We start from the raw sequence: 16406 nt of genomic DNA, 5'->3' as shown, positions 1-16406 counted from the left end.
CCAAAGTCTCTGGCTGCCTGCTGGGTCTTCACTGTGTACTGGACCAGAACTGAGGATGGGGATACAGGCCCTTCTCTGGGTTCCTGCTTTGTTGCTTCCTTGGCTCTTAGCCTCTGGTCAGGTTCATGCCCCCTCCATCCATGGAGTGTGGGGCCTACTTTGAAGGGAGGAGAGGAATGACTTCTATCCAACTTTCAGATACTGTGCTTCAAAACTGCCCTTTACAGCAGAGTATGAGTGGGATCTCAGACGTGGCCTCAGATGTTGGTTATTATTCAATTGGGAGTTGTCACATTATTTAAAAACAACAGAAAATAATATGCTTGCACTCCTCAACTGCACTGAGGTTCAAGGTTGCAGTCTGCTGCCTTAGAACTCCAGGCCAGTGGGGACTGAACCACCACCACTCCAGAAGGTATGATTGACCTGAACTGCTACCTGCTGCCCGAGCTGTCTTTAGACAGCCTTATTGAGACAGAACTGAAGCCATCATTTGGAGTATCCCTATTTTTATTTCTAAACCTATTTTTCTTTCCTGTCCTTATCAGTACTGTTTCCTGTTTTGTTTTTCAGTTTATAACCATCAAAAGTGGTCCAAAGAAAAAAAAAAATCTTTCTTGGCAAGAGTTGGAATAAAAGCACCTAACATACACACTTGTCACAGCCATTTTGAGCTGACTTTATACTCTTTTTGCAAATGAGAAGTAGGTTTTATCTTGCCTCTTATCTGGTAGTAATAACCAATAAATTTTTCAATAAAGTATCTGCTCTATGAGCCAAGTTAAAAAACAAACAAACAAACATTACCACAGGTGCAATAGCTAATCAAATTCACAGGTTCTGGGGATTATTTTTAGGGGGTCATTTAAGAAATTCTGTCTGCCACAGCACTTATTCAAAAGATGAAAGGAAGTTCTTTTGGGATGCGGGGGAGAAGGAAGTGGGAATAAACTCTCTCTAAGTAATATACTAACAGGAGAAGCCAAGCATTTGCGATGAGAGTCCTACCCATTATATCTTCTGCCACCTCTAGAGTGGCTACTTTGGTCACAATGTCCTATCACAGTGTCTTGAGGTAAATGGTCAATAATAGACATTTTAAGGAATGCTTGGGCACTAAAAAACTATTGCCTTGCTTTAGTTTTTTCTCATCAAATGGTGTCAACACCAAGCCCTCCAAGAACTTGTCCTAAGAATATACGTTGGAAAGTGCAGCTTTTTAGATATGGCTCAACTAAGAGAGAATTTCACCGCTCAAAACTCGGAGGACCAGGATAACACCCCAGTACTCCTCTTACATGTTCTACTTCAGGATTCAAGGTGGATATTCATCCCTTCACCTCATTTCTCTTCAGTGAAGGTTAAGACACACAGGAGCCTCTATGTTCCTGTGTACCAACTTCGGCTAAACACCAGGGTTGTTCCTGAGCTGCTTTTTCATCCTGGTGACCTAAGAAGATCTCAAACTAATAAATCCATCCTGAAAGGCGGGCTGGAACAGGGTTTCTCATCATTAATATTTAGCATGTAGATGGTTTTCAAAGAACATCATTTTCTAATTAGGATGATACTTTTGCCTGGTACTGAAGAAACACAACTTGGGGAAACTGAAATCTAAGAAGAGGGGACCAACTACATGGGAAAAGAATATAAAAAAGAGTGGATATATGTATGTGTATAACTGATTCACTTTACTGTACACCTGAAACTAACACAACATTGTGAAGCAACTATACTCCAATAAAAATTTAAAAAAAGAAAAAGAGGGAAACCAAGACTTGCTGCCTTCAGCATCCCTGGGTTTTTTTTCCTCCAGGTGCTTTATGGCCAGACTTGCCAACCACAAGAGGGAGAAACTGTGAAATGCCTGTAACAGGCTCTGAGTTTCATGGAGAATGAGAAAGAAAACTATAATCAATATACATTGATCTTTCAAGTCACCATCCTTTCCAAATACCCAAGGTCACCTTTGTGTACATGCACTTAATTCTTTGAATGAGAATTATTATCCCGATTTAATAGATGGGGAGAAACTGAGGTCCCAGAGTTATTTATTGTGATCTGACCACCATCACGGTGGCCCAGGGAGAAAAAAGATTACAATAACATCTAATTTCAAATCATGCAATCTTTTTGAAATTACAAGGACAAATAGATAGCTTTCATTGCATGTTATCAAAACTGGAAAGATCTTCAGAAAAGTTGCTCTTGGACCCTGTTTCTACTAAAACAAAGCACTCCTCCACCCCAAACTGTTGGCAACTTGGGTTGCCAATAGATACCTCTTGGGACCTGAAACTAAGAGGATCCTGGTTGCCTCGGCTCCTTCTGAAGAAATTTGCTTCCAAGCGTCTTGCAGCACCATCTCATCATTCACCTCAGAGAGAACAAGAACACGTGGGCAACCAGATGTGCTCTCTCCAAGCACCTGAGTTGTTAAGGAGTCAGTTTCAATCCCAAAGAAAGGGCCAAGGAGAGAAATAAAACACAGATGAGTCTGATCTGATGATTTGGTAACAGAACTGGCAAGAGAAGCCCTCACCAGAGGTTCAAACTTAAATGAACAAAACAGAGAGAGCACTTTGATCATCCCCAAATATGTGCATACCCGTACCTACTTATGGCTGGAGGAGCTATTCTTGTGAGGTCCGCCTAGAACCCCAAAGGGCAGTAGTGTATAGTTTTTTGGAATAGTATAGCAATCTAGAAGCAAATTGAGGATACGATCCCATTCAATCCTTGATGACAATAGCGAAAGGACAGGGTGAATAATTTGAGGTGACCTGCTTCCTAAGCATCAGTTTATTGTGGGGTCAAGTATCTGCTCTAGGCTTTAATTACTGATTAAACCAAAAGAAAAACTGTTAAGATCATCAACGTTATCATGAAAGGACTTTTATACCCAACTTCAAGCATATGTAAGATAAGTCTTACTTGAAGTTTAACTTTTTTCTTCAAAAAAGATTTAAGAAAAAATTCAGTTTAGCTGTGCTGGATCTTCGTTGCTTCGCTTGGGCTTTCTCTAGTTGCAGTGAGCAGGGCCAACTAGTTGCGGTGCTCAGGCTTCTCATGGCAATGGCTTCTCTTGTTGAGGAGCACAGGCTCCAGGCATGTGGACTCACTAGCTGTGGCACATGGGCTCCATTGCTCTGCAACATGTGGAATCTCCCCCCAGACCAGGGATGGAACCCATGTCCCCTGCGGTGGCAGATAAATTCTTAGCCACTGCGCCATCCACTTCTAAAGTTTAGCCCTTTAAAAATTTTATTTTTGGTTAAATAAATTTATTTTTGGTTTATTTTTGGTTAATTTTATTTTGGTTTAAATTATTTTGGGTCTTTATTGCTGCATGTGGGCTTTCTCTAGTGTGGTGAGCGGGGGCTTCTAATTGCAGTGGCTTCTCTTGTTGAGGAGCACAGGCTCTAGGCATCTGGGCTCACTAGTTGTGGCACATGGGCTCCATTGCTCTGCAACATGTGGAATCTTCCTCAGACCAGGGATGGAACCCATGTCCCCTGCGGTGGCAGATAAATTCTTAGCCACTGCACCATTAGGGTAGTTCTAAAGTTTAGCCCTTTAAAAAAAAAATTATTTTTAATTTATTTTTGGTTACACTGGGTCTTTGTTGCTGCACGTGGGCTTTCTCTAGTGTGGTGAGCGGGGGCTTCATAATTGCAGTGGCTTCTCTTGTTGCAGAGCATGGGCTTCAATAGTTGCAGCAAGTGGGCTCAGGGGTTGTGGCTCGTAGGCTCAATAGTTGTGGCACACAGGCTTAGTTGCTCCAAGGCATGTCAGATTCCTGGACCAGGGATGGAACCCACGTCACCTCACCGGTAGGTGGATTCTTAACAACTGGACCACCAGGAAAGACCCGAAAATTTAGCCTTTAGAAAATAATAATCCTTTACCTTTATACTAACCCCTGTCCAGAAGTCCCTCTTGAGGCATTTTTAAGGAAGAAGGTTTACCATTGCCTATTCTGCTCTTTTTGGATTGCTTGAGAAAATAGCAGTCACCAGCAACACTGGAAGAGAACGAGACCAACTGTGCGGTAGTCGTACACCCTGGACTACAACACGTGACCCCTGCTCCCACTCAATCTCTGCCAATAAATGTTCCTGGGAGAGTCCTTTGATATCTCAAAGTCTGTTCCCTCACTTGTGAAGTGAGGTGGCTGGTTTAGACAATTAAATTGAAAATTTGACTAAGATATTGCTGAGATGTGTCATGCTAAGATACTTCTAAGGATACGAGTATGACAGAGCCCCTGCCTCAAGAAACTAACAATCTAACTTAGAAGATAAGGCACACATTTGTGCATACAGGCACATAAGCCCACATTTGTCATACACAGTTAAGCATTACAAAGGACGCAGCATGCTTTATAGTCCTTTATATGGACTAATGCTCGTTTGACTGAAAGTAGAGGGAAACCAGACGAAAGCTTCATGGAATAAGAGGTAGCATTTAAAGTAAGTCTTTCAGAATAACAGGGAGAGTTTGAAAAAAAGAGGAAAGTGACTAAAGATTCAGGCAAAGAAAACAGAGGTGGACAAAGTGCAAGGCCTGCAGATATGTAAGGACAGGAAAGCAGGAAAGTGAAAAATGACTAACAGTCCACTTTGGGTAGAGTGTAACGGGAATAAGACATAAAGCTGAGAAAAGTTGAATCAGACTATTTTTGAATTGGTCAATGGCAGAACCAGTCCTGCATTTACAGATTAACCTGGCAGTGGTGGGCAGAAGTAAATGCCAGAGGGTAGAGACGGCAGGCAGAAGGCCAATTAAGAGGTTATTGCAATAGACCAGTGGGTGGCAATAAGGGCATCAGCCAGGGCAGTGGCAGTGGCAACAGACAGCCACTTTAGTCAAAATTTTACACCAGCTCTGTATGTTGCTTCTGTCCCAATTCTCCATGGTAATAGGCCATCCCAAGTGAAAATTATTAAAAAAGAGCACTGATTTGAATAAAGCTTTCCCAACATAGAGAATGAAAAATAAGTGAGCCCAGATCCACATTGAGTTTAAAACCATCACTAACCTCTGGCCTTATACTTTCACCAAGGCATTCAGCCAATTGTGGAAAAGAAATATACACAGGAGACTCAAGAAACATCTTATTAATACAATATTTATTTGTCTTCCTTCTGTCAAGCCCTGAGCCAACCACTTTCCCCAGGTTGCCTGGGGAGGTACAGGAAAAGAAACATACAGGGCAGATGAGACACGGGAGAAGAACTATGGGAGGTGGAAACGGCTCCTTCACATGGCGAAGAGGATGAGAAAGGCCACCATCAGGCAAAAGAGCCCCATGGCCTCCGAGAGGGCAAAGCCCAGAATGGCGTAGGAGAAGAGCTGCTGCTTCAGAGAAGGGTTCCTGGGAGGGGAAGAGAAAAGACTGAATTTCTAGTCCATATAAAGAAAAAGACAAACATTAAAGGAGGGCTCAGGGAGAATCCATCTCAGGCTGACATTTCAGTAACGAGTCTCTCAGGGTGATACCATTATGCCCCATTTCTTGCTCCGACACATTAAGGTCTCTACAGAGATGAAGGGGGGAGGGGACAATCCAAAATTCTCCAACACAGCCCAGGTACAAACATTACCTCCTCTACTGTATCACCACATCTTCCCTGGGTCTGGACACTTAACTATCCAGGGCTCAACCAGGATGGAAGACGTCTCTGGGTGGCAGGGTCTATCAGAGCAGCGTTTCCAAACTTTAAGCAGTAGAACCCCATAATACAAAACGTGTAACTGCTAAAGTGTAATGGAGTGGCGGAGTTGGAAGTCTTGTTTGGTCTCCCCTTCATTCTCTAGAAGTCTCTGGGGTGTACCCTCAGAACCCTAGGGCTTGTGTAACACAATTAGAGAAACACTATTCTAGTGGACAAGGACATCAGAGGGACAAATAACTTCTCTTATTTCAAAATAGTCAAAAGATTTTGGGCTACAAACCGCCTTGGGGAGGGGGGGCACACATTTAGACAATATGAGTCAAAATGGGATAGATCAGATCAGATCAGATCAGATCAGTCGCTCAGTCGTGTCCGAATCTTTGCGACCCCATGAATCGCAGCACGCCAGGCCTCCCTGTCCATCACCAACTCCCGGAGTTCACTCAGACTCACGTCCATCGAGTCAGTGATGCCATCCAGCCATCTCATCCTCTGTTGTCCCCTTCTCCTCCTGCCCCCAATCCCTCCCTAATTCTGAAAATCAATATATAATTTCTATTTCCCTTACTGTCGCCTCCGGAAGACTTGATGGATAAGGTAAAGCAACACTAGCTTTTAATAGAATTGTGAACATAGAAGTTTCTTATTTCATACAAATCCTAAGAAATAAACTTATTTCCCCAAAGGCACTGAGAGAACTTGCAGGTCTCTAAAGGATTAATTTAGCTCTAACACTGAGTTGCCCAGAGTTGTTGGGGACCAAATAGTCTCAAGTGTCAGGGAGCACTGGGGCTGGATGCAGAAGCAGTTTTCCCAGGAGTGATGAGGGAATTCCCGGGGATGGGGAAAAACAGCAGCGAAGCTACTATGCTGACTGAGGCTTTAGACTGGGGGGTGGACATGGCAAACTTTTTGTAAAGGGCTAGACAGCAAATATTTTAGTCTCTGTGGGTCACATACAACCTGTTACCCTTTTTATTTTCATGACCCTTTAAAAATATAAAACCCTTCTTAGTTCAGCTATACAAAACCAGGCTGGCCCAATACAGACCTCCTGCCTTAGTTTGCTAACTCCTACTCTAAACCAAAGCTGTCCAATAGAACTTTCCAAAATGGTAGCCACGAGTCACATGTGGCTACTGAGCTACACTGAAAGTATACAAAGTATACTTAAGTCAGTGTACTTTTAGTTAAAACTCACATTGGAATAGCACTACGTGGTTAGTGGCTACTGTATAGGATACTGCAGCTCCAGAACCCCAAATATTTCTGCCCAGACCGGTGGAAGCACATTAGAGAGCCAATGGAGGGCCCATCTTACCTGGCATAACCAATGATGAGACTCCCAAACACGGTCCCAATTCCAGCTCCAGAGCCAGCCACCCCTACTGTGGCAGCCCCAGCTCCAATGAACTTGGCTGCTGTGTCAATGTCCCTTGAAATGGCACTGGTTTGGAAGCTGCGGCTAGGAGTAAGTGAGGTGGTCAGGGGACGGGGAACTACTGCCAAGCTGCTGTGGCTCTGTGAAGAAGCAGCAGATAGCAAGTTTTTAGGAAACGCTTTTTTTGCTTTGGAAAACTTCTGTACCACTTAATCCCTTTATGCTATCAAATCCCATCGTTTCTCCTCCACACAAAAAATCTTTTAACTCCCCAGAAAACTCTACTGCCAAGCAGAACGCTTAAATGCAAGAGGTGGATGTCAAATATCTTCATGACTCAGGTACAGTCTAGAAATGGAAGACTACAGCCCTAGCCTGTCCCTGATACCTTGAGGAGACCATCTTCCTGGGCTACATGCTCCCAACTCAAGTCCGCGCACTAGATCAAGTAAAATGGGAGTTATAAGCAGCACACAGGGGCATGTGCTGCCAGTGGCAAAAGTTGGAACATCAGGGAATATATCACATGGTATATGGTATCATGAGTCCTCAGCACTCCTCCTACTGGTTCTGTCAGTAACCCTCCCCTCCCCACCCCATCCCACCCTCACCCCTCCCCACAGGTCCAGTTCTACTCATAAGGTACCTCATCCGTCAGTGTTTCCGGTTGTCTTACCACCACTGCAGACAGTGATCGGCTCAATACTGTAGAGGTTCTCCTGATCTAGCCGGAAAAATACAAGGTCAAGAAACGCTGTGGAGAGTTTTAGAACTACTGCAAATTATTACTGAGATACCCCATTTATTCACTAGAACTTAAATTGGAACCTCAAAAAAGAATCTGGAATCATTCATTTAAAGTATTTACTTCACTCAATAAGAAATCTACACATATACTGGTAATGGCCAGCTCATTAGAAGGAAGTGAATGACTGGAACATCTTTCCCTGAACACACTGTTCTGGAAAACAGACATGAAGACCTATGCTGAAAATGTACCCCCTCCTGGAAGCCCTTTTCTAACTCCAAGCCAGCGTCTCCAAAATAGACAACATGGTGGTTAACAGCCAGGGCTTTAGTCATATATAACTAGATTCAAATCCTAGCTCTATCTGAGTTGTGTGATCTTAGGACAAGTCATGTAAATCTTTTTAAGCCTGCTTTCTCATCTATCAAATGGGAATAACATATCTCAGGGTTGACTGGAGGAGTAAATAAGATTATGTACATCAACTGGTAGACTTAATGCCAGGCATAGCAAGTGCTCAATAAATAATACCAACTAACAGCATCACTCCTTTTCACTTACGAGTGAATGAACCGATTGCCTCCACTATCTAATACTCTTCCATTTCTTCCATCTTGTTGCTTTTGAATCAAATATTTTTCCTATGTGTATTTTAGCTTCCCACCCAAATTTAAGCTTCCAGAGGAACTCCTAGCTACAGCTCTCTGACACTCAGGACAAGATCCTGTACACAGTGCATACTCAGTCTGACTTAGGCTATTTATTTCATGTTTACCATTTCTAGTGGGGCTCCAATTTACAAGGACACAGTGTTTCTGGATAGGAATAACCTGTCTTAGCCTAGATGCTCATTTATGCTCTTCTATTATGACTGCATGAGAAAAATCAACTGGCCTTCATGGGACACAAGGCAAGTAACACCTAGGAAGTATTCACTCTCTTGTCAGGCTAGCAAAGCAAAGGGCCCAACTGTGACGCATAAGGTCTGAGAAGGAAAAGACAAAACACCTCTCCTTAAAAACTTTCTTGGGAAAGGTGGGTACTCACCAAGGAGAGGGTGGAGACGAACTTGGCGCAAGTGTACATTTTCAGGGGATGAAGGGCTACGGCAGGAAAGCTGCAATTACAGAAGCAGCAGTGTAAATGTTTTTTCTTGCTCATCAAAAGACCGCTGTATTAGCAAGTGCTCTGGAAAACTTAAATGGCCCAGAAAGCAGTGACTGACCTCAAGTCTTAGAGATGGAATGAGAACCCTGAAGTCAGGATTTCCTCCACACAGCTTTTAAGCTTTCCTTATAATCAAGTGACTTCTCTTGGTTTGAACAAGAAGCCACTTGGTCCCAGCTTTAAGACATGTTATCTCTTTCCATAGCCTCATGAGGTGGGGTTATAGACGAATTTTCCCAGCATCTTTTGCCCAAGTTTCCCCCCCCAGTCTCTTACTGAAAAGGAACTCTTCTCAAGCCTTCATTTCCTGGATCTCAAAATGTTGCCCTTTAAGACCCTCAGGGTAATTCCCTGGCAGTCCAGTAGTTAGGACTTTGAGCTTCAACTGTAGGGGGAATGGGTTCCATCCCTGACTGGGGAACTAAGATCCCGTAAGCCATACGGCACAAGTCAAAAAAAATAAAAAAGACTCTTGGAAGATACGTGCGGAAGGTGAAGGCTCTGAAACGGTCTCTAACAATCCTCTTATTGAATTACCAGGAAGCATTTGTCAAAACACGTCAAAAGATTTGTTAAAGATGTTCAAGCTGGATTTAGAAAAGGCAGAGGATCAATTGCTGGATCATCGAAAAAGCAAGACAGTTCCAGAAAAACATCTACTGCTGCTTTACTGACTACGCTAAAGCCTTTGACCATGTGGATCACAACAAACTATGGAAAATTCTTAAAGAGATGGGAATACCAGACCACCTCACCTTCCTCCTGAGAAATCTGTATGCAGGTCAAGAAGCAAGTTAGAACTGGACATGGAACAACAGATTGGTTCCAAATCGGGAAAGGAGTTCATCAAGGCTGTATACTGTCACCCTACTTATTTAACTTATATGCAGAGTACATGATGAGAAATGCTGGGCTGGATGAAGCATAAGCTGGAATCAAGATTGCTGGGAGAAATATCAATAACCTCAGATATGCAGATGACACCACCCTTATGGCATAAAGCGAAGAACTAAAGACCCTCTTGATGAAAGTGAAAGAGGAGAGTGAAAAAGTTGGCTTAAAACTCAACATTCAGAAAACTAAGATCATGGCATCTGGTCCCATCACTTCATGGCAAATAGATGGGGAAACAATGGAAACAGTGACAAACTTTATTTTTGGGCTCCAAAATCACTGCAGATGGTGACTGCAGCCATGAAATTAAAAGATGCCTGCTCCTTGGAAGAAAAGTTATGACCAACCTAGACAGTGTATTAAAAAGCAGAGACATTACTTTGCCCACAAATGTCCATCTGGTCAAAGCTATGGTTTTTCCAGTAGTCATGTATGGATGTGAGAGTTGGAATATAAAGAAAGCTGAGTGCTGAAAAATTGATGCTTTTGAACTGTGGTGCTGGAGAAGACTCTTGAGAGTCCCTTGGACTGCAAGGAGATCCAACCAATCCATCCTAAAGGAGATCAGTCCTGAATATTCATTGGAGGGACTGATGCTGAAGCTAAAACTCCAATACCTTGGCCACCTGATGCAAAGAGATGACTCATTTGAAAAGACCCTGACGCTGGGAAAGACTGAAGGCAGGAGAAAGGGACGACAGAGGATGAGATGGTTGGATGGCATCACTGACTCGATGAACATGAGTTTCCATAAGCTCCAGGAGCTGGTGATGGACAGAGAAGCCTGGTGTGCTGAAATCCATGGGGATGCAGAGGCACAACTAAGCGACTAAACTGACAGACTGAGGAAGCATTTGTCAAAATATTTATCTCCTATGTTAATTAACTAGATAAGGCAGATCAAGGAGAGACTCTGTCATTACTCTAATTAGCAATGACTGTTAAAGTATTCATTTCCACCACTGTTTTAAGGGGTATTCAATTTTGTATCCTCAAGACCTTAAACAGGGGTTAAGACTTCCGTGCAGGGGGTTCGGGTTCTATCCCTAGTCGGGGAGCTAAGATCCCTCGTGCTCAGGGCAAAAAAAACCCCAAAAGGTAAAACAGAAGCAATGTTGTAACAAATAAAGACTTAAAAAAAAAAAAAAGAGCTTAAACAATGCTAACACCCTGGAGCTACCTATGTTGGTAGAACTGAGAGAAGAGTGGGTGAGTTAAAGATCTCCAGGCAGGGTCTTTCCAAGTACAGCTGGTGTCCCACTTGAACTAGTTACAGGAGGGTAGGGGCTGTGTATGTGTTAAAAATGTGGGACTTCCCTCACAGTCCAGTGGTTAAGAATCTGCACTTCTACTGCAGGGATCCCTAGTCAGAGAACAAAGATCCCTTGACCATGAGCTGTGGCCAAAAAACAAACAAAAAGAAAAAACAAAAAATGCAAATTCTTGGGTCTCACCTTAAGACTTTTTGGGTCAAGATCTCTGGGAATAAAGCCCAAGTACTCTATTTCGGGGTTCCCTCGTGGCTCAGGAATAAAGAATCCGCCTGCCAGTGCAGGACACTAAGGTTCAATTCCTAGAGAAGGAAATGGCAACCCACTCCAGTACTCTTGCCTGGGAAATCTCATGGACAGAGGAGCCTGGCTGGCTACAATCCACAGGGTCACAAAAGAGTGGGACACGACTTAGCAACTAAATAATAACGTTCTGTATTTCAATGAAGCTTCCCAAATGATTCTTAGGTACATGGAAGAGCGTGGTCTTAAACAACAGTTTTAAAACTATGGCAGTGGTAGAATCAGAATTTGAACTCTTCTCACTCTTAATGCAGAGAAGGCAATGGCACCCCACTCCAGTACTCTTGCCTGGAAAATCCCATGGACGGAGGAGCCTGGTAGGCTGCAGTCCATGGGGTCGCTAAGAGTTGGACCCGACTGAGCGATTGAGCGACTTCACTTTCACTTTTCCCTTTCATGCACTGGGGAAGGAAATGGCAACCCACTCCAGTGTTCTTGCCTGGAGAATCCCAGGGACGGGGGAGCCTGGTGGGCTGCCGTCTCTGGGGTCGCACAGAGTCAGACACGACTGAAGCGACTTAGCAGCAGCAGCACTCTTAATGCTTTCTAATATGGTACAGGTTGAAATACTCAATGATTACTTAGGCCTGTTAAACGACACTTCCTTGAATGAAGTGGACTAATACTTTCCCAGATTAACTTCCGATTCCAGAATGTTACTTTTACATTAATGGATGTCTTCAACTCTTGTCCTTTCCAGAACTCTGATTTCTGCCCATATGTAACACTAACCCAATTTTGCTGCCAGGCTATTCAGGTTTTCTTAGGTCAAAAATCTAAAATTTCTTTTAAGCTTTAAAAAAAGACTGTTTTTCCCCCAAGGCAACAAAACCTCAGTATCATCATTTAAAAAATATAGTTCTTAGAGGAATGAAATGAAAATAACATATGGAAAGAGCCTGATGCAGAACTAAAGGAAGCCTGCAGGAAGCGGTGATCCCTCTGCTGGCCACCTAAACTTGGCCAAGTCTGCACTTGTTCACCAATATCACCTTGGGGAACAGCACTACCCAGGTTCATGGGTTTCTTCCTCAATGGAGGTCAGCCAGGGAGTTACAGGGCTGCTACTTAATCGTTCCCTTTCCTTAACCTTCTTTTCCTCTTGAGGGCAGAGTCTGGGGACTCTCAGTAAACCCCTTGACAGGAAAGCTGGCAGGTGGGTAGCACCCCATGCTGGCCCCTCCGCTTTATAGGCCTGTTGCCTCTGAAGAAAACCTCACACAGGCCACGACTTGTGTTTTTCCCGCTTCACCGCAGTGGAAGGAAGAGAACGCCACTGGGAGACAATCCGCGGTACCAAAGAAACCTCCCTCTTTTCTGATATGGCTCTCTCCCAGTCCACAGCCTGAAGGTAGGGGGTGCTTTGGCTGTGCTGTTCATTTCTACCGCTTTCATGGTTTATTTTTTAAATCGAGGGCTGCTGCCTAGAGGGACTGGTGGCTTTAGACGACCCACCAAACTCCACTGCTCGACACTTGAGATCCTGGGGCCAGAAGTCTGGAGGTTTCAGGATAAGGCAGGCACGAGTCAGGATGAGAAGAGAAAGCAGAGATAGGAGGGGAGAGTCTGGGGGTTGGGACAGCTCTGAAAGGGCAAAAGGGTGAGAAAAAAGCGTTTGCAAGCGACAGGTGAAATGAGCACTCTGGGATTTGACTTTCGACAGCTCCAAGGCGCCCTCCCCCAACCCACGAGACATCAAAGATGGCGCCAGGCCCGCGCGGCTGGAGGTCACCGGCAGGCGGAAGGGGCAGCCCTAACGCGCGGGGATACGGGGGCAAGGGAGGACGTGAGGACCCAGGTGGGAGCACGCGAGGTAAGGGCCTCAGACCATCCACGCGAGGTGGGCGCCCGGCGCGCGTGCGCGGCGCAACCCGGGCGCGAGGGCCCAAGGCCTTACCTGCTCCCAGTGCAGAGAAGACAGAGAGGGGCGGGGAGGGGGCGGGAATAGGAAAAGGAAGGCTCAGCGCAGGCGCGGCCCGGACCAAAGAGTCGCTCCGCCAAGGCTAGAGAGATTGCAAACTTGAGGGTGGGCCCAGGCACCACAGCGCCGCCTGCCAGCTCCGTGGCGGTAGCCGGCCGGTCACTCCACCTGGCGTTTGAGAGGAGAAACTGCAGGCAGAGCCTGAGAAATGAGGGCACTCCGCAGTGTAAGCCGATCCGTAACGTGGCCTGCGGTTTGCTCTGCACAGCGGCTGGGATCTTGGATTTGTGTCTCTTTTCCAAGCATGCGCGGTCACACTGCGGGGTGGGAAGAAGACCCAACTGTCCAGAATTTCAGTGTTAAATGGCTTACAATCGAGATGGGGTTCAATGTCCAAAATCTAGCAGGAGGAAGATGAGGTCACAGGAATCCCGACGCCTGTTGCCATCACCCAGGCTTTACGGATGGCAAAACTTATTCAATAGGTGGATAGTCAGGAAAAAGCCCCGGCTGCCTCTAGTGGCTTCACCTTTATTTCCCTCTCCTTATTCCAGTGATCAACTATGAGAAAATCAGCATCAGGGACCAGAAGATAGGGGCTAAAGATGATTAGGGCTCGAGAGCCCTGACCCTAAGCATTCTTCCCTGAGGCCCGAGACAGTCGAGGAATAGAGGGCATCAGTGACCAGCAGTGAGGTTGGGAGGTCACCCCAGGCATGCCAGGGCCTCTGCTCAGGCTTCATCTACACGAGTTGAGATAAGCAGTCCCCCACCCCTAGGAGGTGCTCTTATGGAGGCCCCTCAGCTTCTTCCCCTTGACCTCTTGCTCGTCCTTTCCTCGATGGGAGAAAGTAGGGGGCCTCTTGGCCCTCGCCTCTTCTTCTAGGCTGCTTTATGTCCCAGGTAGGTCTGACCTGTTCCTCTGGAGGGAGGTCCACAAGGCCTACCCACTTCCCCTCACGTCCAAACCTCGGCCGTCCAGGGGCATCGTCTTGAACGCAGCACAAGAAACACGGGGAAAGCTCACCAAACCCCCATAAAAAATAAAAAGAAGGCCGCGGCTGTAAATAAAGCCAAATCCGCCACCCTCTGAGGGGCCGTTTGTCCTCCCCTCCTTGGCCCCGTCCTTCCCGCCGCCCCCTCCCGGCTCCCGGGCCCCGCGGCGCCCCGGCCCCGAGCTCCTCCATTTAATCGGATTTGGGAGAAGGGGAGGATAAATCACGGCAGCAGCTTTACGGTCCCGGAGGAGAGGCGAGCCGCAGCCAGGCACACCCCGGCCGGCGATAAAAACCGCCGCTGAAAGCCCACGGAGCAATTTCCCGGGACCCCGAGCGACGCCATTACAGGAATGTAATTTTGCCCGGATGAGGCCCCGAGTTTAATTATCCTCGCGGAGGAATTTCAATGCGGCCAATCCATCTTGCAGGCGGGCGGCAGAGGGATTTATATGGGCCCGTTATTTCACACCGATCCTCCATCTGCATTTTTATGGCCCTGAGCTTCTGAAAGGGAGGGGAAGGAGTAGGGAGAAATCGGAGAAGCGGGCGAGGAGGAGAAGAGTGGGAGACTTCCCGCCTTTCCTAAATCTAAGATTCCAGCTCGAGAATGAAGATTCTCACTGGTTCCCCTGAAATGCCCAGATCTCTCTCCAGTTCCAGTTGTTGACTCAGGGTGAGGTTGTGGGTAGGTGAGAAATGGAACTGGTATCCTTGGGAATCACTCAACAGGTCTACCAAGCGGTGCCAGACACAGGGTAAGATGCTCAGAGGAGAAAGGGAAAATAGGCTACAAGAATATCTCCTGGAGGACTTCCCTGGCGGTCCAGCGGTAAGGACTCCAAGCTCCCAATGCAGGAGGTGGGGGTTCAATCCTTGGTCTGAGAGCTAAGATATCTCATGCCTGGAAGCAGTTGGCAAAAAAAAAAAAAAAAAAAAAATCTCCTGAGGTCCCCAGACACCCCAAGCCCGCCCACTGAATTCCTTTTAGCCCGCGGCTGCACATCCTCAGGGCAAAACTTCCACAGCTCGTAGGAGCTGCCAGCACTAGCCAGTTGTTACAGCTGTTTGTTGCGAAAATTTAGACCCCTCTCAGATATCTAACAATCCAAAGGAGAATTGGAGAAGGAGCCCGTGTCTGATATGTTTATTTCTCCCTTACCTCCATTCAGTGGTAGGCTCTGGATTCATACACCTGGCTTCCCAAATTGCTGTGTGACCTTGGGCAAGCTGTTTAACCCCTCTATATCGATCTTCTTTTATGTAATTTGGGAATGATAATAATTCTTCATAGTCGTTTAGTCACTAAGTCTCATCTGACCCTTTTGGGACCTCATGGACTGTAGACGGCCAGGCTACTCTGCGGGATATCTCCAGGCAAGAATACTGGAGTGGGTTGCCATTTCCTTCTCCAGGGGATCTTCCTGACCCAGGAATCGAACCCAAGTCTCCTGCTTGGTAGGTGGATGTCTTTACCACTGAGCCACCTGAGAAGCCCGATAATAATGCTTGCTCAGCAGCAAATATTGGGATAATATACATGAAGCTTTGGGGCTTCCCAGGTGGTGCAGTGGTAAAGAATCTACCTGCCAATGCAGGAGACGCAGTTTCCATGCCTGGGTCAGGACCATCTCCTGGAGGAGGAAATGGTAACCCCCTCCAGTATTCTTGCTGGGAAAATTCCAGGGACAGAGCAACCTGGAGGGCTACAGTCAATGGGGTTGCAAAGAGTTGGACTTGACTGCAGAGATACCTGAAGCTTTTAGCAAGGAGCTTGGAACTTAGTAACAGTTCAATAAATTCTAGTAATATAATAATACTGGGTGTTTTTTTTTTTTTTGGTGTTAGTAGTAGTGTTATCTGGAGAAGACAATGGCAACCCATTCCAGTACTCTTGCCTGGAAAATCCCATGGACGGAGGAGCCTGGTAGGCTGCAGTCCATGGCGTTGCTAAGAGTCGGACTCGACCGAGCGACTTCACTTTCACTTTTCACTTTCATGCATTGGAGAAGGAAATGACAACCCACTCCAGGGATGGGGGAGCTTGG

At 45.9% G+C, this 16406-nt stretch overlaps 2 protein-coding genes across 3 annotated transcripts in view; one reads left to right on the top strand and one right to left on the bottom strand.

Annotated features, from left to right (window-relative positions):
* Positions 1-5115: 5115 nt before the first annotated feature.
* ATP5MC2 (ATP synthase membrane subunit c locus 2) lies at positions 5116-13371 on the bottom strand. The gene is made up of 5 exons (XM_086399170.1): positions 13340-13371; positions 8855-8924; positions 7706-7783; positions 7000-7199; positions 5116-5377 (listed from the first exon to the last, which is right to left on the bottom strand). The coding sequence occupies exons 2-5, from the start codon at positions 8891-8893 to the stop codon at positions 5263-5265; spliced, it is 432 nt and encodes a 143-aa protein (XP_086255296.1). The 5' UTR covers positions 8894-8924; positions 13340-13371; the 3' UTR covers positions 5116-5262.
* LOC147371492 (uncharacterized) overlaps positions 12455-16406 on the top strand; it is a 16920-nt gene continuing 12968 nt past the window's right edge. Inside the window, exons 1-2 of one of the 2 annotated variants that reach the window (XM_086399167.1) lie at positions 12455-12793; positions 13106-13255. In XM_086399167.1, the coding sequence (XP_086255293.1) occupies positions 12613-12793; positions 13106-13255 (331 nt within the window). In that variant the 5' untranslated portion in view covers positions 12455-12612. The remainder of the gene's footprint in view (positions 12794-13105; positions 13256-16406) is intronic. The other variant, XM_086399168.1, reaches the window with a different exon arrangement.

This window comes from Bos grunniens, chromosome 5 (genome assembly GCF_055505025.1).
Source record: "Bos grunniens cultivar Pamir isolate PY7600 chromosome 5, Bosgru_T2T1.0, whole genome shotgun sequence".
NCBI classification, from domain to species: Eukaryota; Metazoa; Chordata; class Mammalia; order Artiodactyla; family Bovidae; genus Bos; species Bos grunniens.
The sequence above is the reverse complement of the archived record's forward strand: the minus strand, read 5'-3'. Positions and strand labels throughout refer to the sequence as shown.

Excerpts from the sequence above, each read along its gene's own strand:
- ATP5MC2 (XM_086399170.1), bottom strand. The coding sequence starts at position 8,893 with ATGTACACTTGCGCCAAGTTCGTCTCCACCCTCTCCTTG. Across the intron at positions 7,784-8,854 it reads TCGTCTCCACCCTCTCCTTG|ATCAGGAGAACCTCTACAGT; the intron begins GTGAGTACCCAC and ends TTTTCCGGCTAG. Across the intron at positions 7,200-7,705 it reads CGGAAACACTGACGGATGAG|AGCCACAGCAGCTTGGCAGT; the intron begins GTACCTTATGAG and ends GCTTCTTCACAG.